Source organism: Macrotis lagotis, chromosome X (assembly GCF_037893015.1).
Source record: "Macrotis lagotis isolate mMagLag1 chromosome X, bilby.v1.9.chrom.fasta, whole genome shotgun sequence".
Classification (NCBI taxonomy): domain Eukaryota; kingdom Metazoa; phylum Chordata; class Mammalia; order Peramelemorphia; family Peramelidae; genus Macrotis; species Macrotis lagotis.
The window spans coordinates 78,784,582-78,812,315 of record NC_133666.1 but is presented as its reverse complement, the minus strand read 5'-3'; the positions used below and the strand labels follow the sequence as shown (position 1 = coordinate 78,812,315).

The window sequence follows — 27,734 nt, the reverse complement described above, 5'->3', positions numbered from 1 at the left end:
AAGAGCTTTACTCTATTGAATCACTGTGCTTTTCAAGATCTTTCCTAGGCTGCTTTTAACCAGGTTGCCTTGGCAGCAGCAGCCTTGACCTCATCTGTCTGAGAATGTTAGACTTAGTTAACAGAGCCCCAGAATGCAGAGTGGGGGTGGGGTGAAAAGGAGAGGAGAGGAGAGGAAAGGTGGGGGAAGAAAGAGGGAGAGGAGAGGAAAGGAAAGAGAACAAAAGGAAGAGGGAGAGGGAAAAGATTTGTATGCTCCTGTGTCTGGAGGTTGGTGACTGCATCTGAAACACTGAATCGCCAGACTTGGACAGGACTTTGAAGATTGCCTAGTGTGTGACCCCACATTGAATTAATTTAAAAAATTTTCATTGGGATATTGTTTTTAACAAAAACCATTTCTGAATATATACCTTCCATCTCTGTAAAACTAACCTATACCCAAATCTGACATCACTTGCCACATTCCTAGACCAAGTTCTCCACTTCTGCAAAGAAGGGAGCAAGATAGCCCACAGATTGTAGGTGCCTCATATATACCTGTGATTTGATGAGTTTTCTGTAAATTTTGCCATCTCTAGTTATAAGATAAGCTATTAATATATCAATACAATTGGGTAGTATCTGCTTTTCGTTCTTTCCATTCACACTGTTGTAGTCATTATATATGACTGCATATATAATGTGTGGTGTGGTAGATAGAGATCTGAAATGTGACATAATGGTTAGGGACCTGGAGTCAGGAAGGGTGGGTTCTAATTCTAGCTAAGTCACTATTGATTGACTTACTTGGGTAAGTCATATTTAACTATTTACCTTAGTTCCCTAAGTATATAGGAATTGGCTTATAAAGGAATTGGCTAGCTGGCTTTTGAGGTCCCAGAGTTAGGAACCTATGACCTAGTTTCATATTCTCATTACTGTTCATCTCTCTGGGCCTGGGGTCTCTCTTCTGTAAAATGAGGGGATTAGAAGAGATGACCTCTAAAGTGAATCTCTTCTCCTTCTAATTATCTGCAATTCTAATTAAGATGTCCTAAGTTTTTTTTTTTATCCATATTATAGTTGGATGATATACACTTTACAGAGGAGAAAAATGAGGTTCAAAGAAAGGTAACTTGCTCAGTCATCATTTCTCAGGTAGATTGTGTCTCTTCATTATATTCATTCTTTACTTTCACAAAGGTCTCACTGAGATTTTCAATTACAGCAAATTCTCAGAACTACTTAGTCCACATATACATCCTTCCTTCCCTCCCTCCCTCCTTCCTCCCTCCCTTCCTTCCTTCTTTCCCTCCCTCCCTCTTTCCCTCCTTCCTTCCTCTTTCTTTTTAGGAGAGGTGGATTTCATTTTTAGTAGGAAATTGTAACAAGTTTCAGAACTAAATGCCATTACAAATCAGACTATCCCCCAAACAATGCACATGTTCAGTCCAGAGACTACATTTCCTTAACAGATCTTACTTTTTGTTCACTCCATTTTGATGCTCAGATGTGTGAGTGATAGAGAATTCATTGTGATTGGTGGATGTGTTTCCCCTTCTAAATTGGTTGTTCACATATTGACACTAAAAAGCTACACCATTCCCCCTCCCCTCTATTCTCTCCAGGCATTCACATTTTCCAGAAAAAAAATAGCAAGAATGTAAATTAAGATTATTTGCTAAGAATAGCTGAGTTGGTGTCACATCTAGTTCTTTTTTTTTTGCAAGGCAATGGGTTTAAGTGACTTGCCCAAGGTCACACAGCTAGGTAATTATGTATCTGAGGCTGGATTTGAACTCAGGTCCTCCTGACTTCAGGGCCAGTGCGCTATTCACTGCACCACCTAGCTGCCCCTCACATCCAGTTCTTTTGACATTTTTGTTTAGTTTCTTCCATTTCCTTTTTCATATAATTTTATTATATTTGAAATCAATAAGCATTCTTTCTCTTCCTACTGTTCTCTCCATTAACCCAATAACAAAAATAAAAATAAAAATTTCCTAATGAATAGAAATTTAGAGAAACAAACTCCTTTGTCAGCCACAACTGAAGATTTATGTCTCAGTGAGAAGCAGTCCATCTCCTCCCTCTCTCTCAGCTGACAGGAACACAGTTCATTACTGGTTCTCTGGAACTGTGGTCAGATATTGCATTGATTAGAATTAGCAAGTCTTTCAGAGTGGATTGTCTTTAAATTGTGACTTGTTCCCTTGGTCCTATTTGCTTCATTCTGCACCAAGTTATTCAAGTCTTCTCAGAGCTCTTTGAAACTCCATTTTGTTATTTATTTTTCTTTTCGCTTGGTTTTTGCAAGGTAATAGGGTTAAGTGACTCACCCAAGGTCACTGTTAGTAAGTATCAAGTGTCTGAGGTCAGAAGGAATTGAACTCAGGTCCTCCTGACTCCAGGAGGACGGTGCCACCTGTCTGCCCACATTTTGTTATTTTTAAAAAATTTTTTTTAAAATATTTATTCTCCTTTTGTACAAATAATTTTTTTACATTAATAAAATATACTTGTTTAAGAGTAAATGAAATAGCCCCTCGCCCCATAAATATAGACTTGCTTGAGCAATAAAGGGGAGAGAAAAAAATTAAAATTAAAAAAATAATAGTAATAATTGTAGGTATGGCCAGGTGGCACAATGGATGGAGCACCAGCCCCAGAGCCATGAACACCTGAGCCTACATCTGGCCCCGTACACCCAACAATCACCCAGCCATATGACATGCAAGCCACCCAAACCCCACTGCCCTGCAAAAACCAAAAAGAAAAAAGAAAAAAAAAGACACAAAATAAAATAAAATAGTAATAATAGTAGGGGTGGCTGGGTGGTGGACAGAGAATTGGCCTTTGAGCCAGGAGCACCCGGGTCCAAATCCGGCCTCAGACACCCAATGATCACCCTGCTATGTGGCTCCAGGCAGGCCACCCAGTCCCATTTGCCCTGCACGTATATTATTGGTTCTCCTGGAATGCTCTACCTCCTCAACCCTGAATACTGACCTATTAGGATTCCTTTAAGTCCCAACTAAAATCCTATATCCTACTAGAAGTCTTTCACAACCCCTCTTCATTCCAATGCCTTCCCCTCTGGTCATTGTTTCCTATTTATCCTGTATAAAACTTGTTTGTATATATTTGTTTGCATTTGTATACATTCGAATCTTTTTTTTTTTTGACTCTTTCCACTTAACATTACTGTGGTGATTGCCTGACAAGACAGTGTTGATTTAGTGGTTAGGAAATCCAGAATCAGGAGACCTGAGTTCAAATTCTCTCCTGGTCATTTACCACTTAAACTTCTCCATAAGTACAAATTGATGGTGCAGGACTCAATGATTGTTCCCTAGTTATGCTCACTTCACTTTTCCTCAGTTCATGAAAGCTTTTCTTTGCTTCATTGAATTCTTGATATTCATGGTCATCAAATAGCATAGAATAGAACCATTTGTTTGTCCATTCTTCAAACCCACTTTATTTCTAGGCCTCTGCTACCACAAAAAGTGCTTCTTGAAGTGTTTTGGAGACCACTGGATAAAAGGATATAACTAAGTTCTTGCTTTTACAGAGGAAAAGAGGAAAGTGACTTGCACCAGAGGCACAATGGTTTATTAAATGTTAAAAGCAGAATTTGAACACATTTATCCATTACTCTTTGTACTCCCCCATAGCACCTTTCCAGGATCTGATGATGAGAGTTTTTAAAGACAACTAGGGTGAATGTTGAGGTTTAATCTGGACTACAATTCATCACCAAGGGAAGGATTAGCTTTCCTTGGTCAAAAAGTGGTCAGGATTCGTTGTAGTGTCAATCAGGAATAAGGTCTGAGGAATGTTGGCTGTTCGGTTTCCACAGGGAGAAGGTTAAGTAAGATATACATGACAAAGTCATGGGGCCTATGAAAGTTGTGACTCCAAGCAGGTATGTGAGAGTTAAGACAAAGGGGGAGAGAAAGGAATTGAGCCCAAACCAATCACAGAGCTGGAAAAAGTCTTCCAACCTGATCAGACCTGAGATTGACCCAGACCTGCTCCAACTAGTCCTGAGTTGACCTAGAGTCCCTGACTTCTGCAAGTATGCTTGAATAATGAGGTCCATACATGTTGCTATACACTCCCCCTGTGACGACTGAGGCTCATCATTGATTAGATTGTAACCCTGACGATCCAGATCAGTGGCTGACTTGGAGGGGAGGAGAAAAACCTTCCAAACTGCATAGAAGATTGGACGTTGTCACAATTTGGGTTATTTTCCTGCTGGGGAAGATAGATAGCCCTTTTCTGCAGAAAGGTTAGTAAGTCATTTAATCATTCCAGACTAAGTTTTTGTAATTATGAGTCATTAATAACATACGAAAAGTGAGTAGCTAGGAACCTGAGTTCAAATTTGGCCTCAGACACTTAATAATTACCGGCTGTGTGATCTTGGGCAAATCACTTTAACCCCATTGCCTTGTTAAAAAAAAAAAAACAACCTAATAACATAAGGAAAGTTCCAAAGAGATAGAATGGACCATTTCAACCTTCAAGAAAGTTCTGATTAGCATCTTTCAGGCCAGGAGGACTTAAGACAGCTACCTTCCTATTCCTGGACACAAGGAGGGAAATGGACAGATGGCAGCAATTCCCCTCTACTCCATTCAGAGAGCAGGGGCAGCTGCCCTGTTTAGGGGGGTTGCTGGCTAAAAGATCTGGTCCTTCAGTTTGTTCAAGTCCTTAATCCTTTTCCTTGTACTCCAGAACCCTTTATATCCCCAGTTTGGAGCTTATTGTAAAGCCCTTGTCCCTAGCTCTTGCTGCTACTGCTGCTGCTGTTTGTCCTTTGTTCTCAAAGAAGAACATGACATCAGGAGGTGATGCCATGAGAAGTACATGAACTGGATTTGAGTGAGGTGGGGCTGTGCTAAGTCACCAGCCTCACTTTCTCCTTTGGGTCATTTGGATCCAGTGGCCAGATATGATTCAAGATGACTGGAGATGGCCCTGGATGAGAGGCAATCAGGGTTAAGTGACTTGCCCAAGGTGACACAGCTAGGAAGTGGCAAGTGTCTGAGGCCGATTTTGAACTCCTGTCCCCCAATTCCAAGGCCAGTGCTCTATCTACTGCATCACCTAGCTGCCCTGTAGTTCTTGCTATCTTTTCGGCAGAACACTGACCCTGGAGGTCTTCTCCTTCATCTGCCTCTGACTCTAGTTGGCAGCTAATTGTCCCACGTCCAGCATTATCTGACATTATGTCCAGTTCTTGGATATTATTGTTCTCCCAACTTAGGCAGTGGCCCTTAAATCCCTTTGCAAAGACCTAGCTTAAAAAGATGTGGATAAAAATTGTGACATGCAGTGTTTATCTGTCATGTCACTGTGAGTCACCATTGTGACTTATTTACTGAAACTTTGTCTCCCAACTATTTTGCTGTGAGATGTGTGTAAATCTGAATTTGGGGGGAGGGAGATGCAACCAGAATAGAGGAATGGTAAAGAGAGGTGAGGTCTGGAAGTGGAAATTAGGACCCAGCTGGAGGAAACTCTGGCCATAGGACCAAGTGCTTTTGGAAACAGGAGAAAGACCTGAGGGGTCTGGCTGTTTCCACATATGGTTCCAGTAGCTGGCAGGCTGCTCAAAATGTCAGAGCTTTTCTTCTTGCCTCCACTGAGGTATCAACAGAGGTCCTTAATGATTGTTGAAATGAATCCAGAAGGCCAAGGATCCTCAATCCTGAACTGAAAAGGGTTCGAGAGGCTGAGATATTCGATTCCTTCACTCTATAGCTTAGGAAAACAAAGGCCAGGAAAAGTTAAGTGACTTGGCCAGAATCATATGAAAGCAGTCACATCAAGATTCAGTCCCTGGCTCTCTGACTCAAATTGTGCTATGCTTCTTCTCAAGGGCTTCCCTATTAGACTATCTCGCCTGGGTCAGCTCTAGCTCCCTGAGCTGTGACCTCATGATGCCCTTTTTGTCCACTCCTTTAAAGTGATGAAGATGATGGGGAAGGTAGGTGGCACAGTAGATAGAGTATCAAACCTGGAGTCAAGAGGGTCTGAGTTCAAATCTAGCCTTAGACACTTGATACTCACCTAGCTGTGTGGCCTTGAGCAAGTCACTTAATCCCCTTGCCTTGCAAAAACAAAAAATAAAATGATGAAGATGGCACATTTGCATGGTACTTCATTCATGGTTTATGTTCTTTCCCCATGGTAAGGAGTATTACCTATATTTTAAAGGTGAGGGAACTAAGGCCTAGATGGGTGAAGTGGATGATTTGAAAACAGATCATCCATTCTGCTGTTCCTATGGTGCATCAATGAGAATGCAGGTAGTTGGGTAGGAGGTCCAGGATACTAGCTTGAGTCAGAAGGGTTCATCTCATAATCCCCTCATTTTACAGACAGGTAAACTGAGGCACAGGGAGGGACGTGACCTGCCTAAGGTGACATGGGTAGGACAAGGCAGGAAAAGGATTCAAAGTTAGGAATCAAAGCCAACTGAGTTTCCCCTTCATCACCACACCACAGCAGGTGATATTAAAAGGCAGGCGAGGCTTGAAGTCCAGTTCCAGAGCTGCCCAGCTTGACTCTGCAGCCTTCTTTAAAATAGTATGCTCACCAAAAAATGGGAACGATGGGAAGGCACACCAGGGACACAGTGATCTCTAAAACCCAGAAGTTTATTAGAATCCTCAAAATGAACATTCATTATGAAAAGTCAGGAAGTTTAAAAGATGGAAGTCAGAATAAGAGAAGCCAAGCTGGGGAAAGTTCATGGGGAAAGGAGGCAGGGAGCACCCAGGGCCAAGGAATCGATTTCAGAGGCTGTGGTTAAAGATGACGTACTTAAAGCAAGGGTTTGTTTGAAAGAGGGTTGAAGGTTAAGATGTTAGAATCTCAGCATTGCAGGGTTCAACCCAAACAACCTGAAAGCCTGGGATGGAGCAGCAGGCTCAGTTACTGCACAGAACCAAACTTCAGTGACTGGGGTGGGAGTTGGGGCCAAGGTGGCAGGCTCTAGCCAGATTTCTTTGCTGAAGTTTCCTTTCTCTTTCCTGACACTGGTCCTATACTTACATTCTCTCTCAGCCCTTCCCAGTCAACTTCCCTCCCACCCCCTGGGCAAAGCAGGGAAAATTCAAGCACCAAAATAACAAGAACATTCATTTAAGAACTCTCCCTCTCTCCACCCCATAATCAAGTGGGGGCAGGGAGGGAGGGGGAAGGGGCCAAAGGAAACAGGGAAAATGCAAGCAGGTGGTGACTGGTCCCCAAACCTTGTTCCCATATGGGTTGTGGGGTAAGAAGTTCCACCAAAAACCAAGGTAAATATCAAGGAGGTTCTTCAGAATCAACTCCTAGAAACTGAGGTGGAGGAGCCAAGAGAGGAAGCATCTCCCCCATTCCTGGCCCTCTAATGGAGAGAGCAGGTCTCTGATCCAGAGTAGTTGGCTCAGGGCCCAAAACCCATGTCCTCTGAGAATGGTCAAAAAGACAAAACAAAAAACTCTAATGCATGCTTTTAGGAATTCATCAAATAAAAGTGTATTGGGTATTCTAGTTCTTAAGATCTGGAATGAGAGGGGAATGGGGAGGTGGGGCATAAAGGCCAGAAAATTTCTTCGACTACACACACACACAGAGCACTGAACAACAGAAAGCCAGAAGTGAACAAAAGCATCTACACCAAGTTAGAAACCTTAGGTACCACATGGCCCTTGTGCTTGGGCATCTCCTGCTGGGGGTCACAGGGGGAACAGTATGCTACACTGGGGGTGGGGTCTGGGGGGATGCAATACTAGTCAAGGAATCATGAGCCAGGGAAGATCTAAAGATCAATTTTTGTCTATTTGGCCCATTTCATAGACTGGGAAAGAGAAGCCTAGAGGGAGCAAAGTGACCTGTTTGTCCAAGGTCACACCTGGGGTCCAAGGCAGCTGAGACACTCTTTGTACAAGAAGAAATAATTGGTGTTGACTTTCTCTTGAAACTGTAAACAACAATGCTTAAAAATAAAAAATATAAGAAAAAATTGTTGATAAACATTTTCCATGAATATAAAATGCAAACAATACAAAAATAGATAAAATTGGCCTTTTATATATATTAAAAACAACTTGGATGCAACATATCCCTGGATAAGCTGAAGTGGGCCCCTTCCAAGTCCTTCCTCTCTCCATGCAGGTACTAGGTAGAAGCCTGTTCATAGGAGTATAGATATAGGGAGACAGGCTACTTCTCACCACTCTTGAGCAGAGGTCCAAGATGGCCCTCATTTCCCAGGGGGGCAAAAGGTGGAGCCTGGCCGAGATGTCTTCCAGGTTTGGGGGCACTCCACTAGGTGCTAAGACAGGATGCCCTACCCAGATTGCAAAGGGGAGCAAAACCACGTTATGATCATACCATTTAGAGCTGAAAAGGTACTTAGAGATCATCTAGCCTAACTTGCTCTTTTATAGAAAAGAAAAACTGAAGCCCAGAGAAAGAGACTTGTCCAACTATTAAGTACCAGAGTGGAAATTCAAACCCAGATCTGATTTTAAATGCAATACTTTGGGCTATTATTATACCAGGGTCTCTGGGAGATCCCGTTGACAAAATAGGAGTTTCCTTCTCTCTTCCAGGCAAGCACTTTCGATACCAGTGTCCCCCTCCTTCCCTTAGCCAAAGCTCAGGGCAGTGGAAAAAAGAAGTGAATTTGGAACTCTGCAAATTGGGACAGTTACTGGCTATTCTCTTGGGCCTCAGTTGCCTCAGCTAGAAAATGAGGGGGGTTGGATTAGATTCCCATGAAGACCCTTGCCAATCTTAACTTCTATGGTCTCAAGTCTTGGGATCACTCACTTTTCACAGCAACAGCAGCTCCAATTTATTTGTGTCCCTTCCCTTGCTTCCTGTGATCTGCTTGAACAGGGCTCTTAGGTGGTTCATTTCTTAGATCTGAGCTGGTAAAGTGTCATCTTGAAGCCTAGCTTAGCCGATCTCCTCTTCTCCCCTTAGGTCTTAGCACAGACCATCTGGATGAAGAGTGAGCCCCTAATGGCATGCATGACCATGACCAGCCACAGAACTTAAAATGCGGTCAGTCTACACTGAGCGTACATATCTTAACATATCGTAACATCTTTCATTCAATCTTGTAGCCCAAAGGAGTATGATTCTTCCTCTTCCCAGTCTTATCTCAGGCCCAAACAGAGGGAAGCAGTCTCAGTTATAGCCTCAATTGTCTTTGTTGATAGTAAGGGAGGATTTGGGGCACTGTGACTGTGCCAGGTCAACCCAAGTGACTAGTGCCATACGGCGGGTTCCTGACTCTTGTTCTGCTGGCAATCCTCCAAGGGCTTGCCACCCAGTTCCTCTCTTCTTTTCCCACAGTGGCTGCTTGCCCTTAATTGGCACGGAGTAGGGAGCCTGAGGTGGCTCAGTTCCTATGAGCAGACAGAAACTTTGGCTGATCTGGGGGAAAACCCAGGGCCAGGGTGGGCTACGACTGGTGACTTCCTGTCAGACCAGCCAGACATATTTCAGCTCCCACCTCCTTGGATAGCCTTGGCCAGAGGCCAGGGAGGAGGAATGTGGGCACATTTTTCTGGAATGCAGGGCCTCATAATATGGGTGGGGCCTTCACTAAGAGGAAGGAAAGGCCTTGCCAGCATAAACCATCAGTTAGCACTGGTTCCAGTCAGGGTGTCATCCTGTCATCCAAAGGCATGACCCTTCAACTGGCCAAATCTATCCAAGAACACCCAAACTACAAATGGGAGGTGATACAGATCTTTGATTAGTGGCTACTTTCAAACCACTGGGATCTAGGGTATAGCAGTCGTAGCCCTTCTAGAGTCCTGCAGCAACTGTTCAGACACCCTTCCCCAAATGGAAAGCCCTGGTAACTTTATCCTTCCAGCTCCGAGTAGGGGGAGGGGAAATAAGTCAGAATTTGGGTCATCACACACCCAGACGACTAATATCTTGCATGCAATTTAAAAGAAAGAAATTCAAGCAGAATTACTCAGAGCCTATCTCTTGCCATGAATAAAGAAAGGCTCAGCATGGGTTTTCAGCAGCCCTTGTTCAGAGAATCATAAACAGAGCAGGAAAGGACCTTAGAAGCCACCAATCCAACCCCCTTCATTTTACAAATGAGGAAAGAGAGAAGTGACTTGCCCAGGGTCACACAGCTAAGTCATATTTTGAAACCAGGTCCTCCAACTTCAAATATCTGTGCCAGGAAACTCTTCCCCAGCATCACTTATAACCTAGTTAAATGTGAAAAAAATGATAAATAACAGGAAGGGGAAACTGATTGGTCTGAAAACTGGAACTATCATGCAATTCATGGTATAGCAGCTTGGCAGAAACCAGGGGTGGGGGACATGGTCTTTGGTGATGCTAAGGGCCAAAGGAACTGGAGAAATCAGAGGTACCAAGTGCAGAGCTTGGTGCCAGCTAGCTAAATAGTAACAGGGCCTCACAGGGCCCATTTTTTGCTTCCGACTAGAGTGAGGCTTGCAGGACAGCAAGCCAGGATGATGGACTCAAGGGACTGCATTCCTCCCTCCCCCCTCCCACCCCCCATGAGGCCTTTTTTAAATCAAAGACTTGGCCAAATCTTCAGGCCTCCTCCTCCTGTCACTCTCCTGCTCACCTTCAAAAACTAAACCAAAGCAAACCACTGCCAACAATAACACGACAACATCAAAACCACTGAAAAGCACCTCAAACCCCAGCCAAGCCTAATTTAGGCTGTTTCACAATCCCATACACGAATGGAAAGGACACATTCCTTGTGAAGAGGTCATGAAAACTTTCTTCTGAGGAAAAAAGGGGCACACATTGAAAGCCACTTAGCGAGACACCAATATTTAGCTTATTGAGAGGAAAAAACAATGTAGAAGTGGGCTCTATGGGCAGGGTCTGCAATAGAGCCATTTCCTGTTTTTACCTTGAAGACTCCAGGCCCTTCAACTGGGAATGGCAATTGTGTCCACTCCAGGTCACTCTAGAGCCCAGGTTACAAGGCCCCCTTGTGGGGCTGGAACAATAGCCACAGACTTGGATGTCAGCCATATCCCACTCGAAGGACACTGGGTACAGATGCCAATAGGGATAGTCTCACCCCTGAGCCAAAAGTGGCAAATATGCACTCAAAGGAACTGGGTACTGATGCCAATAGGGATAGTCTCACCTCTGAGCCAAAAGTGGCAAAATTGCTCAAGTTGGGGGGAGAATTGCACCATAATTTCTGTTTATAACAAACTATACCAACTAGCTAGATGGAGGGTGGGGGAAAGGGAGGGGCTGGTCCCTTGCTGTGGTATGTTCAATGAAAGCAGCATCAATGACTGGGTAGGCATTGTGGGTATTTAGTCATGGCAGCCAAAACCCTGAATGGATCTTAAACCAAAAAAAAAATGACAAAAAAGATAGATGTGCATCTCTTTTCTCAGGGGGAGACATGTATATATGTATATATTCCATATAATACAGCCAATGATGGAGTGAAAAGAACCTTGACAACTTGGATAGATTTCATTGGCCAAAATACTTTTGGAGTTCATGGGCCTAGCACCAGAGGCTCAGGACCCAGCAGCTGCAGCAGGTGCTATTTGGCTGTGGTTACATTCATGGCACTGGACGGGTTACTGGGAGGAAAAGAAACTCCATGGCTGCCCTTCCCCTTAAGCTGGTTGGTGTTGGTGCCCCTGGACTGTGGGGGGGGCCATTTGAGGTGTTCTTCCCAGCCCTGAGGGGAATTGGCTTGGATGATCCCCACGGATTTGCACTTGGCTGGAAGCCCAGAGGAGAAACCTCTGGTAGACCCTTTGGGTTCCTGGGGTACCATGAATGTTTGCTTCTTGGTCTCACCATGGCCATAGTGGGCCTGAGGATTCCAGCATGGGACCCCCTGCAAGTCCAGGTGAGAAGGGCGAACTGCCTGCCGCTGAACTTGGGGGCCTTGATCCCAGGAGTCTCTTGGTGCTAGCCCCTGTAAGGAGCTGTAGCAGGCTGGAGACCCAAATGGGGTTCTAGCTGCATTTGACTGTGGCCAGCCATGACCAGGCCCTATTGGTGGGGAGCAGTGGGCCCAGGCTGGCCAGTCATATGCTTCTGGAGGCTCTAGATAGGAGCCTAAGGGGCTCTCCCAACCCCACCTTCCCTCCTCAGGCTCTGCCAGCTTTCCTGACTCCATGTAAGTCGGGACTAGCTGAGAGCCAGCTAATTCCAGTTCCAAGGTCTCTGTGTCCAGGGAGCGGCTCCTTCTGTTGAGGGTCACAGGAGGTGGCAGGGGGGGAGGGTTCAGACCAGGCAGACCCAGGTGCCTGGGGAGGCTGCCCACCCCCCAGGGGAAGCCTCGGAAGGAGCCAGGGAAGAGGCGGTCATCCAAGTCATCCAAGGCCTCCTTGGGAATGTAGCCTACATCAAAGTCCTCATCATCGGTATGGAACTCTGGGGGGCCCTCACACTCCCCTTCCCCTTCCCGCTCCACATCAGCAATGTCAAAAGTCACCATAGGTGGTAGTGCTGGGAGGTTCTGGGCAAAAGAAGAGTCTGAATCTGAGCTGCCAGAAAGGCTAGAGAACAGGGTCCCGTTGCTTGTGAACTCCACCAAGGCCTGGGAGAAGCTCACGGCAGGATCTTCCTCTCGCTCCTCTGGATCTACCTCTGGGCTTTCCACTGGCGAGTAGGCACCATAGGTCCTATTTGGGGACCCCCCTTCAAAGCCAGTCTCCTCTGGACCTGACTCAAATACTCTGTCGCCTGGGCAGAGCTGAAGCAGGCAGGGACCTTGGCCTTCCCACTCATAACATTTTTCTGGTGGTGAGAAATCCCTCCAAACTGGGGCAACAGAGAAGACCAAGTTTAGGTTCCGGCTGGCAGGGAGATGACCCCCTGCATCCCCTCCTGTATTCTTCCTGAAAGGGCCTAGGGGCCTCTTGTGATGTTCTTCATTGGGCTTTTCCCGTTGGGGATAGGGCTCTTGGGGCTCCTGTCTCTTTCTCCGGAGCTCCCAATAGAGCAACTGTCTCTGAATGGCCACCAGTCTTTCCTCCTCTGTCTCCATGGTGCCCAGAGATGGGTCCAACCCTTTGCTGGAGGAAAAAGGTTCAAAAGACAAGAAATTGTCAAAGACTTTGGGGCCAGGGCCTGGAGGGTCAAACAGACCTTCGTCCCCTGGCGGGGAACCTGTGAGGCTGTCACAGGGCTCAAAGAATTCATAGAGGGCATCCCCACTGTAGCTATCCCGAGGCAAGCGGTCTTTCTTCCCAGGACCCAGGCCATCACCAGAATCATCATCTGGTCCTGGTGTGTTTGAGTCATAGTAACCTTCGTCGCTATTAGGGGCAGACTCTTGCTGATCACTTTGTGGAGTCAGGAGCTCCCCAGGCTCAGGATCAGAATATGGTCGGGCCCCATCAAAGAGGAAGCAGCCATGGGAGCCCAACTCCCTGGTGAGGTGATAGATGGCGGCCCCTTCCTGTGTTGAGTCAACCCTCTCAGTTAAATGCCCCATGGCCTCTTCTTCCTCCTCTTCCTCTTCTTCCTCCTCTTCCTCCTCCTCTTCCATTTCCTCTGGCATGGCCATCTCCTCACCACCCCCTTGATAGGTGACAAGACAGGAGCTCCGCTTCACTGACTCTCGCCCAGGTCCCCGCTCAGCAGAGACAATGCTCTCACTGATACTGTCCACATCCTGTTCAGCAATGATGTCCCCACAGCCTGTCAGAGAATCAAAACTCTTTAGGGATGTGACATCCCCAAAAAGGAGGTTCAGCTGGTCCCCAGAGAGGTCCAAGGGTGGCTCTCCCTCCTCTTCTTCTCCCCTTACCTCTGGGCCAGATGACTCCCCTGGGCCACCGGGTTCTGGATTGGTTTCAAGTGGTAGAAGTGCCGAGACAGAGGCATCCAAGAGTTGCTCCAGGTTCTCCTGGGCTATCTCTCCAGTAACTGGTGGAGGAGGGTCTGGTTCTGGGCTCTGAAGTTCAATGGCCCTAGCATTCGTTGCCAGGAGGGGCAAGCACTCATCCTTGCTGATGGGCTGTGGGGCTGAGCCTAGTGGTTCGCCAGGCTCTTCTCTGGCTACCTCCAGTCCCTCTTTGTCTGGAGAACTTTGCTCAGGCTCAGGGATCTTGGACTTACGGTGGCGGCGAATACTACTGAATAACCCTTTCAATCCTTTCTTTGCCCGGGGGGCAGCTGAAGTCCTCTCTGGCCTGGGTTTCTCAGGATCTCTGGGTGGAGATTTCTTAAGGCAGGTTCCTGTCTCCAGGGTCCCCTGGTTGCTCGAGGAGCTAGGGAGCAAGTGGAGTGACCTAGCTAGGGGTGAGCTATTGTTGGCCCCTTTAACAGAGGGTGGCTCTGACTCCTGGGAAGCCTCCTGCAGGCCATCATGGGTCTTACTCTTGTTCAGTCCCCTCTTTGCAGCTCCTTTCCCTGGCCCTTTGCTTCGGTTACCCCCCAAAAAGCTGGGCAGAGTACAGATGCTCCTTTTGCCACCAAAAAGCTTCAGCGCTGTCTTCTTGAACTTGCCTGGCCCTGCTGGTGGCAGCTGGGAGCCAGAGCCTTCAAGATCAGGTGCCTGTCCAAGAGCTCTGCTCTCTGCTCCTTTGCCTTGGTGCTCCCCACCAGCTGCTCTTCCCTTAGTCTTTGTGAGCTCCTCAGGATGGGCATCCCTGTATGTCTCCATGGTGACAGGGGCCAACGAGTGTGAAGCAGGACCCTAGGACACTGGGACAGGGCCTGCGGTGCTCTTTAGGATATCTCACAGATGGGTCTAGAAGAGAAAAGAGAGACAAAAGACAGAGAGATAACAATGATGAAGTGTCCAACCTGGAGCTGTGGTCTCTGGCTTGAGCAGAGTTAATCAGAATGAAAGGCAAAACCTTAATCTACTCCACACTTTCTTCTTTCTTGCCTTTCCCCTTTCAGGCCCCAAAGCAGTGAAATTCTACACTGAGCCACAGGCAGCTGTGCCTCCTACACTCCCACCACAATCTACCTCCCCTCCCTTCCAGCAAGGCCGTCCCTGTGGCCTGGCTGGCTGCTGGAGCGATTGCTGAAGGACACAGCATCTGGAAAAACCCAGTCATGTTTTTTTGGGGCTCAAACAGGCCAATTGTTTTCCATGTCTCATCAATTCCATGAGCATAATGTACCTTCCATATGTTTCCTTCTCTCCATTCTCCCAGCTGCCACCCTAGCTCAGTCCCTCCAACATCTTTCACCTGGACTATTCCTCATTGGGCTCCCTGGCCAAAGTCTCTTTCCTCTCCAATTCAAACTTCATGTAGCTGTCAAAGGAATGTTCCTAAAGTGCAGGCCTGACCTTGTCTGTCACATACCCTCAAGCACCACCTCTTCTACAAGGCCTTTTCGGGATCTTCCCAGCTGTGAGTACCTACCTCCCTAGTTTATCCAATTACCTTGGTTTTACTTAAATGTAGGTTTTGCATCTACTTTTCCACATAAAATTTTTTGTCCCTTGATAGGATATAAGCTTCAAAGACAGGGGCCTTTTCATTTTTTGTAGTTATACTTCTGGTATTCAGAATGACATCTGCACATAGCTTTCTTTCTTTTTTTAAAATTTATTTATTTTGGAATTTTACAACCCCCCCCAATCTCACTTCCCTCCCCGCCACCCCCCACAGAAGGCAGTCTGTTAGTCTTTACATTGTTTCCATGGTATACATTGATCTAAGTTAAATGTTTTGAGAGAGAAATCATATCCTTGAGGAAAAATAAATGAAATATAAGAGATAACAAAATTACATAATAAGATAACAGGGTTCCCCCCCCAAATTAAAGGTTAAATAGTCCTTGGTCTTTGTTCAAACTCCACAGTTCTTTCTCCAGATACAGACGGTATTCTCCATTGCAGACAGCCCCAAATTGTCCCTGACTGTTGCACTGATGGAATGAGTGATTCCATCAAGGCTGATCATCCCCCATGTTGCTGTTAGGGTGTACAGTGTTTTTCTGGTTCTGCTCATCTCCCTCAGCATCAGTTCATGTAAATCCCTCCAGGCTTCCCTGAATTCCTGTCCCTCCTGGTTTCTAATAGAACAATAGTGTTCCATGATATACATATACCACAGTTTGTTAAGCCATTCCCCAAGGACATTTACTTGATTCCAGTTCTTTGCCAGCACAATCAGGGTTGCTATGAATATTTTTGTACAAGTGATGCTTTTACCCTTTTCCATCACCTCTTCAGGGTATAGACCCAGTAGTGGTATCGCTGGATCAAAGGGTATGCACATTTTTGTTGCCCTTTGGGCATAATTTGAAATTGCTCTCCAGAAAAGTCACATCAGTTCACAGCTCCACCAACAATGTTATTAGTGTCCCAGATTTCCCACTTCCAATGTTGATCATTCTTTCTGGTTATATTGGCCAGTCTGAGAGGTGTGAGGTGGTACCTTAGAGATGCTCAATTGGGGAATGGCAACAAGCCAAAGGTCAAAAGATATGCTAAGGCAATTTACAGATGAGGAAATCAAAGCAATCCATAGTCATATGAAAAATTGCTCTAAATCACTAAGTATTAGAGAAATGAAAATTAAAGCATCTCTGAGGTACCAACTCACACCTTTCAGACTGGCCAATATGACCAGAAAGGACAATGATCAACATTGGAAGGGTTGGGAGAAATCTGGGACACTAATGCATTGTGGGTGGAGCTGTGGACTCATCCAACCTTTCTAGAGAGCAATTTGGAACTATGCCCAAAAGGCAACAAAAATGTGCATAATCTTTGATCCAGCAATACCACTACTGGGTCTATAGTCTGAAGAGATCATGAAAAAGGGTAAAAATATCACTTGTACAAAAATATTCATAGCAGCTCTGTTTGTGGTGGCAAAGAATTGGAAAATGAGGGAATGTCCTTCAATTGGGGAATGGTTTAGCAAACTGTGTTATATGTATTCATGGAACACTATTGTTCTATTAGAAACCAGGAGGGACAGGAATTCAGGGAAGCCTGGAGGGATTTACATGAACTGATGCTGAGTGAGATGAGCAGAACCAGAAAAACACTGTACACCCTAACAGCAACATGGGGGTGATGATCAACCTTGATGGACTTGCTTGTTCCATCAGTGCAACAACCAGGGACAATTTGGGGCTATCTGCGATGGAGAATAACATCTGTATCCAAAAAGAAGAACTGTGGAGTTTGAACAAAGACCAAAGACTATCATCTTCAAGTTTATTTATTTATAGGTTTTCTTTTACCTGAAATAACATATCTGAATTTATGGCCCATTCTTTGAGAACCATTGGCTTGAACTAAGCACCTGTCCTCACTCCTTCATACTGATTCATGTAAGCACCATTCTTTCAGTATCAATCTTTTTTTAAAAATTATATTTATTTTATTTTTTTACAAATGATATCTTTTTCATACATTACTAAAATATTCTTGTTTAAAAGTAAACATAATACCCCCTCCCCCCAAAAAATATAGACCCTCATGAGCAATAAAGAGGAAAAAGTTAAAATTAAAATTAAAAAATAATAACAATAGGGGCAGCTAGGTGACACAGCAGACAGAGCACTGGCTCTGGAGTCGGGAGCAACTGAGCTTAAATTAGGCCCCAGATACCCAACAATCACCCAACTGTGTGACCCTGGCCAAGCCCCCCCATCCCACTGCCCTGCAAACCCCCTAAAATAAAATAAAATGATAATAATAATAATGATGATGACAACAATCACCCAGCTGTGCAGCCCTGGGCAAGTCACCTAATCCCATCTGTACCGCAACTCCCCCTAATAATAATAATAATAATAATAATAATGATAATGATAAATATGCTTCAGTCTGTGTTCCAATATCACCGGCTCTGTCGCTATTACCTTCAATTAAAAAAAAAAACAAAAGCATTATCTTATTATGTAATTTTGCTGTCTCTTATACGTTATGTTTCTTCCTTAAGGATATGATTTCTCTCTCATCACATTCAACTTAGATCAATGTATACCATGGAAACAATGTAAAGACTAACAGACTGCCTTCTGTGGGGGGTGGGGGGAGGGAAGCAAGATAATTGGAAAAGGGAAAAATTGTAAAACTCAAAATAAAATCTTTCTTTAAAAAAATAAAAGAAAAAAATGGACTCTGTTCTCTGTATATTTTAGAAATGAGTCCTTTGTCAGAAATACTAGTTGTAAAAACTGTTTCCCAATTTACTACATTTCTTTTGATCTTGGTTATAGTGGTTTTGTCTCTGCAAAAGCTTTTTAATTTAACGTAATCAAAATTATCTAGTTTTTTTCTTTAATGATGTTCTCCATCTTCCTTGGTTATAAACTATTTCCCTTTCCATAGACCTGACAGGTAAACTATTCCTTGATCTCCTAGTTTGCTTGTAATATTGTCTTTTATATCTAAATCCTGTATCTATTTTGATCTTATCTTGGTATAGGGTGCACATAGCTTTCTAAATAAAAGTTAGTTTATCGATTGAGTGCAAGTTAGCCTATGTGTGGGTTGGGAGGGAGAGAATTAGACAGGTGTCTCAGTGGATGGATCACTGGGCCTGCAGTCAGAAAAACCAAAATTCAGACCCAATCTCCAATACTTATTAGCTGTGTGACCCTGGGAAAGTCACTTAAGCCTCTAAAACTGGGGAAGAAAATGGAAAATCACTACAATATCTTGACCAAGAAAATCCCATGGACAGTTGGTCCAAGGAGTCCTGAAGAGTCAGGCATGACTGAGTGACAATAAAAGTTGGAAAGCACTTGCCTCCTTTGTGAAGTCTTCCCAGATTTTGGGTTGATTGCTCCCATTGGTCTGGACTGGCATTAGCAATCTGAGGGCCCCTGCTGTTTGACTCCTGTCTGATTCTTTACCTGCTCTTACCTCAGGCCCAGACAGAATCATCTTCACCCTGTATTTCCTGAGCTATGATGACCATGGGCTATCAACCAGCAGATTTGAGGACCTGGTTCCTATTTAGAAGGAGGGGAGAAAGGAGGGTGCCTGAGCCTTGGCCTTGCTTGATAATGAGCTCCATCTGGCCCTCAGCCCATTTTGGATAACGGGCTGCTAATGGAGATTCTTAAGTTCATAAAGTTTAATACTGGAAAAGTCCTTAACAATTATTTCAATCCCCTCCCTCATTTGACTCAGTATGAAACTGAAATCTTTGTTACTTGTCCAGGCTCACACAGCACGGGGTCAAATTTGAACCCTGGCCTTTTTGCTTTACTCAAGCTCTTTCCAACTATACTATACCTGGTCCCAGGCAAATTATTCAGAGCTTTGGTGCAGCATGTGGATTGGCTTCTTACAGGTGGCAACTCTGCCCAAGAAGCTAGCTGCCTGAAAAAGAGGTAAGCCACCCAGCTCCCACGTACCTAATACAGCCAAATCCTGAAGCTTGCACTAAAACAAGTAATTCAATGAGAAACTGCAGTAAGTGGTTTCATTCACCCCAGAACTTCATAAAACTGCAGCTAAAGGCTCAAAGGCAATAGGAAAAGGGATTATCAGCAAAGCTAGTACTAGCACCCAAGGGAGTCTCCTAGTGATATGGCTAGGGATGTGTTTCCCCAAGAAAGCCAAAATCTGGGCAGCTAGGTGGCACAGTAGAGTCAGGAGAAACTGAGTTCAAATCTGATCTCAAACACTTAATAATTACCTAGCTGTGTGACTAGGGCAAGTCACCTAACCCCATTGTCTTGCAAAAACAAACAATCAAACAAAAAGCAAAAATCCATGGTAGGAATCCTGGAAACAATTGTAATGTTTATAAGACCAAGGACACACAGATATCTCTGAAGACAGAGCACTCTGAACCTCAAAGACTGGGGATAGCCTTGGGAAGTGGAGATAAGTGCAAGATAGAGTAGAGGTAGAGATTAAGTGCAAGGGCACCCAAGACAAGATCAAGTTGACCTGCTCACTCCATTCAAAAACGCACCAAGTGTACTGACCAGCACCAAATCTTGATTCAAGGACTAAGGTTGGACAGACGAATAAACCCAAGAAGATATAGATGACTATAAAGAATTCTAAACATTTCAGGAGATGCCCAGAAATCCAACTGAGAAGAGAGTCTGTCTATAAATCTTCAAGCAAAGACTTAAGGGGAAAAAAAAAAAAACAGATTTTTCCACAAAGACTATGGAAATATTCTAGAAGAAATGAGATTGAAAAATGAAATAAAAGTTTTGGAACAAAGAATCAGAAAGAAAATAAACATCTTGGAACATAAAGTGGTAAAGTTTAAACAAGTAATGAACTTTCTGAAAATTAGACTAGACTAAACAAATAAGGGACTCTATGAGACAGTAAGAAATGTTAAGGCAAAAAATTAAAATATTGAAAAAATGCCATTTTTTTTAGGTTTTTGAAAGGCAAATGGGGCTTGCCCAAGGCCACACAGCTAGGTAATTATTAAGTATCTGAGACCGGATTTGAACCTAGGTACTCCTGACTCCAAGGCTGGTGCCTTATCCACTGTGCCACCTAGCCGCCCCAAGATATCTATTATTATACATAACTAACTTAGAAAACAGGACAAATTGAGATATCTAAGAATCACTGAATTTCCTGAAAAAAGCAATTTGAAAAAAAGATCCTTGGACCTGCTATTTCTTTTTTTTTTCAATTGGTATTTTATTTTTCTAATTACATGTAATTAGAATTAATTTTTCAACATTCATCCACATGCATATGCATATTTTTATGTTACATAATTTCCTTCCACCCTCCTTTATCTCCCCCCCAGCAGTGAACAGTCAGGTAAATATTGTACATGCACATTTGTGTTAAACATATTTACAAATAAGTCATTTTCGATATGAGGAATTAGGGTTAAGGGAAAAGAAAGAAAATCATGAGACAGGAAAGAAATAATGAGAGAAATTTTTAAAAAGTGAATGTAGTGTTCATTCAGAATCTGAAGGGTTTTTTGTTTTGTTTTGATTTGTTTTCTTCCTCTGAATGGGGATAGCATGGACCATAGCTGGCCTCCTAGGATTTGGACCCTCTATTTCAAGAAAACATAAATGAAAACCATCTATTTGAACTAAAAGGCAAAGTAAACAAAGAAAGAATTCACCTATTACCTCCAGAAAAAAAATCTCAAAAGGAAAAATACCAAGAACATTAAAGTCAAAATCTGGAGCTTCCATGGCAAGTAAAGAAATACTTTTAAGTAGCTAGAAAGAAAGAATTCAAGTACCCAGGAACTATGGTAATGATCCCTCAAGACTTGAAAGTTTCTACTATAAATGAGAGGAGATCCTGACATACAATATTACAAAAAGCAAGATACAGGTTTATAACTAAGAATAATCTATCTTGCAAAGTAAGCATAATCCAAAGGGGGAAAGTAGACTTTTATTGGAATTATGGACTTTCAAACATCACTGATGAAAAGATCGAGGTGAATAGGAATTTGAAATGCAAATATAAAAATCAAGAGAGGGCTAGAAAGGAAAATTAATTTAAGCAATTAGAACAGAGTATATGATGTTGCGGTGCTAATATTATAATAGAGGGGGTAGAAACAGATGCCTCTATGGAACTGCTTCAAAAGGTACTAAGATAGTAAAATTAAATAAGAAAAGCAGAGAACAGGGAAATATATTGGTTCTATCTTGGGGGTTTAAGAGGGCAAAGTAGAGGGGAAGGTAAAATGATTATACTAGTATAGGAAAGAGGAAGAAAGGGATAGAACTTACTATTTTTCATAATTGGTGTATGCAAGAGTTACACAAAGACAGAAGAAGGGGTGGGGGAGGAGCATTCATCAAATGAACCTGATATAGGAGGATTGAGCAATCATACAGAGATATCCGAAGTTTGGTGAGAAATAAATAAAATTCAATGGGAGCAAGGCAGAGATTGGGGGGCGGGGTTACTTTTTTTTTAAGAAAGATTTTATTTATTTTGAGTTTAACAATTTTCCCCCTATTCTTGCTTCCCTCCACCCCAAACATTAAGGCATAGAATAATGGGCAGCAAAACAAATTTCTTGATCTCAAAGAGATGGAAAATTAAAAGGAAGGGGAAAAAGGAACTAGAAACTAAGAGGATGCCATCAACTGGGGACTGGTCAAACAAATTATGGTATATGAACAAAATACAATTATACCATAAGAAATGAGGAAAGATTATTTCAGGGAGTATTGGGGGAATATAAAGTGAAATGGGAGAACCAGGAGAATATCTTTACAATGACAACAAAATTGCAAATATAAACAACTTTGTGAGAGTCAAGATCTGATTAATGCAGTGATCAAAGGATTTATGGTGAAGCATGCTACTTACCTCCTGACTTAGAGGTGATAGATTCAAGGTGTAGAAGGAGGCAAACATGTTTGGACACGATCACAGTGACTTTGTTTTGTCTGGCTATATCTATTGGTTACAAGGGTGGTTTCTCTCTCTTTCTTTTTTAATTGTAGAGTAGGGGACAGAGGTAAGTATTAATAGTACCAAAGTAAAAAAAGAGGGCTATTGTAACATTTTTCAAAGTGCAGAAATGAAGCATAAATAAGGAAGAGAGCTTCAAAAGTTAATAATTTAATTTAAAAAAATTTTTTTAAAGTTAGAAGTAAGGAAAAAAGATTTACAGCTTCATATACAACCCTTTTGTGGTGTTCTCTTGTGTGTTCTCTTGTGTGACAATGCTCATTTGGGAACTATTTATTAAGATCAGAATTTTTAAAATGATACAATAGACAATTTTAATTATATAAAATTAAAAAGATTTTGTTCAAACATATCTAATGCAGAAGAGAAACAGGTAAATGGGGGAAATCTTTGCAAAAAATTTATCTGATGAACATCTTATAGCTGATATATGTATGTATATACATATATATGTATACATATGTACATATATATGTGTGTGTATGTCTCTATATGAAACTGATTCAAATTTATAAGCCTAAGCTATTCCCCAAGAGATAAATGATTCAAGGACATAAACCAGCAATTTCCAAAAGAAGTAATCCAAACCATCAACAAATGAAAAAATGCTCCAAATCACTAATAATTAGAGAAATGCAAATGAAAGCAATTTTGAAGTTTCACCTCATTCCCATCAGATTGGCAAAAATGACAAAAATGGTAAACGACAAATGCTGATGGGAAAATTGGTCCATTTAGTGCACTATTGGTAGATATGAATTGGTTCAGCTATTCTGGAAAACAATTTGGAACTATGCCCAGAAAGTTACCAAACTGTGCCTGTCCTTTGACCCAGAAATACCATTGCCAGGTATATTCTTCAGAGATTAAAGAGGAAAAGAAATCATATATGAAAAAATGTTTAGCTCTTTTCATGGTAACAAAAAATTGAAAATTAAAGGGGCTGGGGCAATGGTTAGACAAATTATGTTACATGAATGTAATAATAATGACAGAATGGATAGCTTCAGAAGAAGACCTCTATGAAGTGATGCAGGGTGATGGAGAACAATTTCAATATTATGATAATATTATAGAGATAAACAATTTTAAAGGACATTAGAATCCTGAGAGATGCCACAAGAAACCACAAGTCCAAAAGATTGAAAATAAAATGTGATCTTTTGATAGACAAGTGATGAATTTTAGATATAATGAGAGATATACATTTCCTGGTACAGCCAAGTTGGAAATTTTTTGGTGGACTATGAATATTTATGATATGTGTTTCATTTTGTCATTTTGTTGTTGTTATTCAACAAGGAAGGGGAATAGAATGTTTTTATTATACATTTATTTAAATTATTATATTTATAAAATATCTAGTAATATATAAATTCTAACATTATATGATATTTTGTAACATTTGACTGTATATTATATGATATAGGTATATAAGTTTATATAAATTATCATATATTTAGTTAAATGTTTTCTATAAATTAAATTGTTTTCTTTAAATGACTGTTAATAAGTTGATTTAAATATTTTTACTTTTAAATTTATCTAAATGAATTATTTATTTATTTAAAATTTATTTCAAAGGACATATCTTCCATCTAAGCTCTGAGGAGAGGGTTTTGGCACAGTTCTCCACATACATAGATGTTGGCTACTATTTTTCCCATCTGGAATCTCTGGAATGGTATCCTGAGGGTGTGTTGCCCAAGTGTTAATATATCCTTCCCCAACCTGCAGATTAACCCAAACTATTCTGAGACCCTATCACTGCCCCGCCCCCATTCCACTCAAAACAATCTGGAGCCATCCAAGGACTGCAAGGGAAGTTGAAGTAGGGAGACTGGTTACTTCCTTAATCTCTGGGGCTGGGTTCTGAAAGCATGTTTGACAAGTCGAAGGCTATGGTCAAGCAACCCTTTTCCCCTTTGAGGACCCCTTTACTGTCTTGGACTTCTGGGGACAGTGCAGACTCAGAAATATGGGGTGAAGAAAAGGGTGAATGTTTATAGAAGGGAGACAAAGTGGATATGGTGGCTGTAGGCCTATGGCTGTTTGCCACAATGATAAGATTTCCACACTTACCCTGTATTTACCTATAAAAAGGAAGGGGGCAATTAGATCTGTGTCTTAGAGGGACTTTTTTTATACTTCCTGACCCATCATTTCAGAAACACTGAGTTTGAGTTAAGTACTATAAATCACTGGGCCTTGAGTAAAGACCTGGGCTTGAATCTTGGCTTCAAATTACTTCCCTTCCCTGGGCCTCAGTTTCCTAACCTGTAATAAGGGAGGGAGACTATGTAGTTTGTGAGATCCTTACCATCTCTAACAGATTAGGAGTCTGTTAACCCTCCAAACCTTAGAATGTTAAGAGATGGAAGGTTATTTTCAAGAAGAGGCAGGCACTCTCTCTGTGACCCTTGTTAAGGTCCCTTCCCTTTACTGGGCTCAATTTCCTTCTTTGAAAAAAGAAGAGCTTGGACACAGTGGTCTCTGAGGTCCTTTCCCACCCTAGATCTAGCATCCTATGAACTCTGAAGCTGTAGGTCCATGTTAGGAAAAGGACTTAGTCAAGGTCACACAGCAAGTTTGCAGAAGAGTTACAATACATATGTTTTTCTGACTCCAAGGCTATTGGCTTAGTAGCTGCTGCACAGAGAGGTGGCCACAACCACATTCATCAAGAAAATCAAAGCTTCCAACAAGAGTACATTCTAAATCAATCAAGATCAGAGCTTCTTGTCCCCACTCCCACTGTGGAAATGTCTGGCCACTCTAGCTAGTGTGGCTGATTAATCCAAGCAGAGCTCTACTCTGTCACTTGCTGGGAGGAGGGTTTTGGCTGTGTGGGTGGGACAATGGGGCCCACCAGGCCAGCCTTGCCTCTCCCAAATGGGAGACAGGTACATGCATGCTGACTCTGGCAATTCAAACCAATTTTTTTTGGACAAAGGAAGAGGGACCACGCTCATCTCTGTGTCTACCCCAGCTGCTGAGAAGTACTCTAGTCTCTACTATGGGGCTGACATGAGGAGGGGAGAATTTGAACTATTTGTGGGACAAGTCTTCATTCATTTCTCCATTAAAATTCCCTCTGAAGTCCCTGCCATAAAGGTGACTTGGGCTTCTCCAAAGCAAATGAGGGGCAGAGGTGTGTGTGTGGGGGGAAGTATGGAGTGTATTCGGGGAACAAGAAATTCAGTTTAGTGACAACAGAAGGGTTTCAGAAGGAAGCAGGTAGAAAAAGAAGGGAAATGACCAGAGCACAGGTTTCAGACATAGAAGGGACCTCAGAAATCATCTGGACCATCCAGGAAGTCCAAAGAGTTCAGAACCTGGAGAGCCAGCTCCCCCCCCCCCCCCCCCCCAGCAGGCTCTGCTTTGTCATTCACTGGGATGAAGGATTTGGCTGTATGGGCCATATTTACTCACAGGCTGATCAGACCAGACCTTTTCACAGTGGGAGTTCTAATCTTACTTGATTTGCTATAATCAAGACTTTTGCTGGTCTAGTTGTCAAAATTTAGGCTCTTTGAACAGCCCTGACATTTTATAGGTCACCCTGCTGGGGAAGGTATATACAGACAGAGCCAAAGATTGCAGAGAATTGAGTGGGGAGAGGGGGAGGGGGAGGTACCTATGGATGGAGGTTTTACCCTAATAAGCTCCCAGACCTATCAAAGTCTACTTCAGTCTAAAGTTATCCATGACCTCCTTCACTGCATGGGGTCTAGAAGGGAAGAGGTCATATTGATGAATTCTCCATCTGGACCCTTAGGAGAGACTAAAGATCAAGTTTCTTATGCTTGGGACACCACTCTAGTTACTGTGACTGATTAAGCAAAGTTTTGGAGAGGTCCAGATGCCAGTCCAGGAAACCAGCTTACGTGTCCCATTGGATAGAGTGCCTCATTTGTAAAATAGTGATAACAACAGCACCTACCTCCTGGAAGTTTTAGATCAAATGAGATAACATAAAGTGCTTTGCAAACTTTAAAATGCTCTATAAATCCTAGAGAATATTAATAATAAACCAAGTTGGTCTTTGAGTCTAAGGGGGAGATGGGGGAACTTTGAGTCAGATGATATGGGTTCAAATCTATTCTTAGATCAGATAACCTTGAGCAAAGCATTTAACTTCTTTGTGCCTTAGTTTCCTCATCTGTAAAATTAGGAGAAGAGACTGAGTCACTTCTACAGTCTTAGAAGTGCAGTAAAAACAAGACCAGCTAATGTTTATATAGTGCTTTGAGGTTTGCCATGTACTTTACACAATGTCTCATTTGATCTTCTCAACAACTCTGGGAAGTAGGACCTATAATTATTCCCATTTTACAGATGAGCAGATTCATCTGATAAAGGTGACATGAACTGTCCACAGTCATGTAGTCAGAAGATATCTGAGGCCCAGATTTGAACTGCAATCTTCCTGACTCTGGGCTCAGGGCTCTGAACACTGAAGATCATGAGAGAAAATATTGAAAAGATTGAAGCAATGTGTCTCCATTGTTGTTGGGGTTGAAGGTGATATATTTCCCAGTAGCCACCTGGAGGGGAAGGGGAATGGAAGCCAGGTCCCACAATTCAAAAACAATTTAATAAGCATTAACAATTCAGCACACATAATGGGTGCAGAATGTGCTGAAATGTGAGGAGGTCCTGGAAGAAGGAACATCTGGGGAAAAGGCAGACATTTGGATGGAACTTAAGGTACATGTTGAGAAATTCTGTTAGGGTTGGATATCTTCAGCTGGAAGGGACTTCAGAGGCCAGCCAGTGCCCAACCCCCTCATGTTACAGAATAGGCAAATGAGACCAAGGGAAGGAGTCAAACTCAAGGTTCCTAGCCTCCAAGTCCAGGGCCTCATTAACTACATCAGATTAGCTAAGGCTGGATATCAGCAGGGCATGGAGGACTTTGAATACCATATAGAAGGAATCACTGACTAGAACAAAAGAAGTTTGAAAGGGGCAGAGAACAGAAGCAGTTGTACCTCCTGTGGAGAGAGAGAACTGAAAGGCTTCACAGCTAGCACTGGTTTCCCTGTTTCCAGCACCTTTTCAGGTCAGTCCAACACCAACTCAGCCATCAAAGTCATCCTCCTAAAGTGAGGGTCTGTACATGTAACTCTCCTAACTTTATCAGTTGCAGTGGCTCCCTATCGCCTCCAGGACCAAACATAAAACTTTTTGTTTAGTCGTTAAGAATCCTTCACAAGTTGGACCCTTCCAACTTAGAATCTTCTTACATCATTATTCCCATCAAACTCTATGCCCCAGTTTTGCTGTTGTTCACTGACCTACTCTTTGTGACTCCATGAATCCTCCTGTGGGGAGTTTTCCTCACCAAGACACTATAGTAC

The 27,734-nt window shown here is 42.8% G+C and overlaps 1 protein-coding gene across 1 annotated transcript in view; it reads right to left on the bottom strand.

The window, feature by feature from the left end:
* Positions 1-1,314: 1,314 nt before the first annotated feature.
* Positions 1,315-27,734, bottom strand: part of AMER1 (APC membrane recruitment protein 1) — a 36,104-nt gene continuing 9,684 nt past the window's right edge. Inside the window, exon 2 of the mRNA XM_074199883.1 lies at positions 1,315-14,748. Within this exon, the coding sequence (XP_074055984.1) occupies positions 11,578-14,661 (3,084 nt within the window). The 5' untranslated portion in view covers positions 14,662-14,748 and the 3' untranslated portion in view covers positions 1,315-11,577. The remainder of the gene's footprint in view (positions 14,749-27,734) is intronic.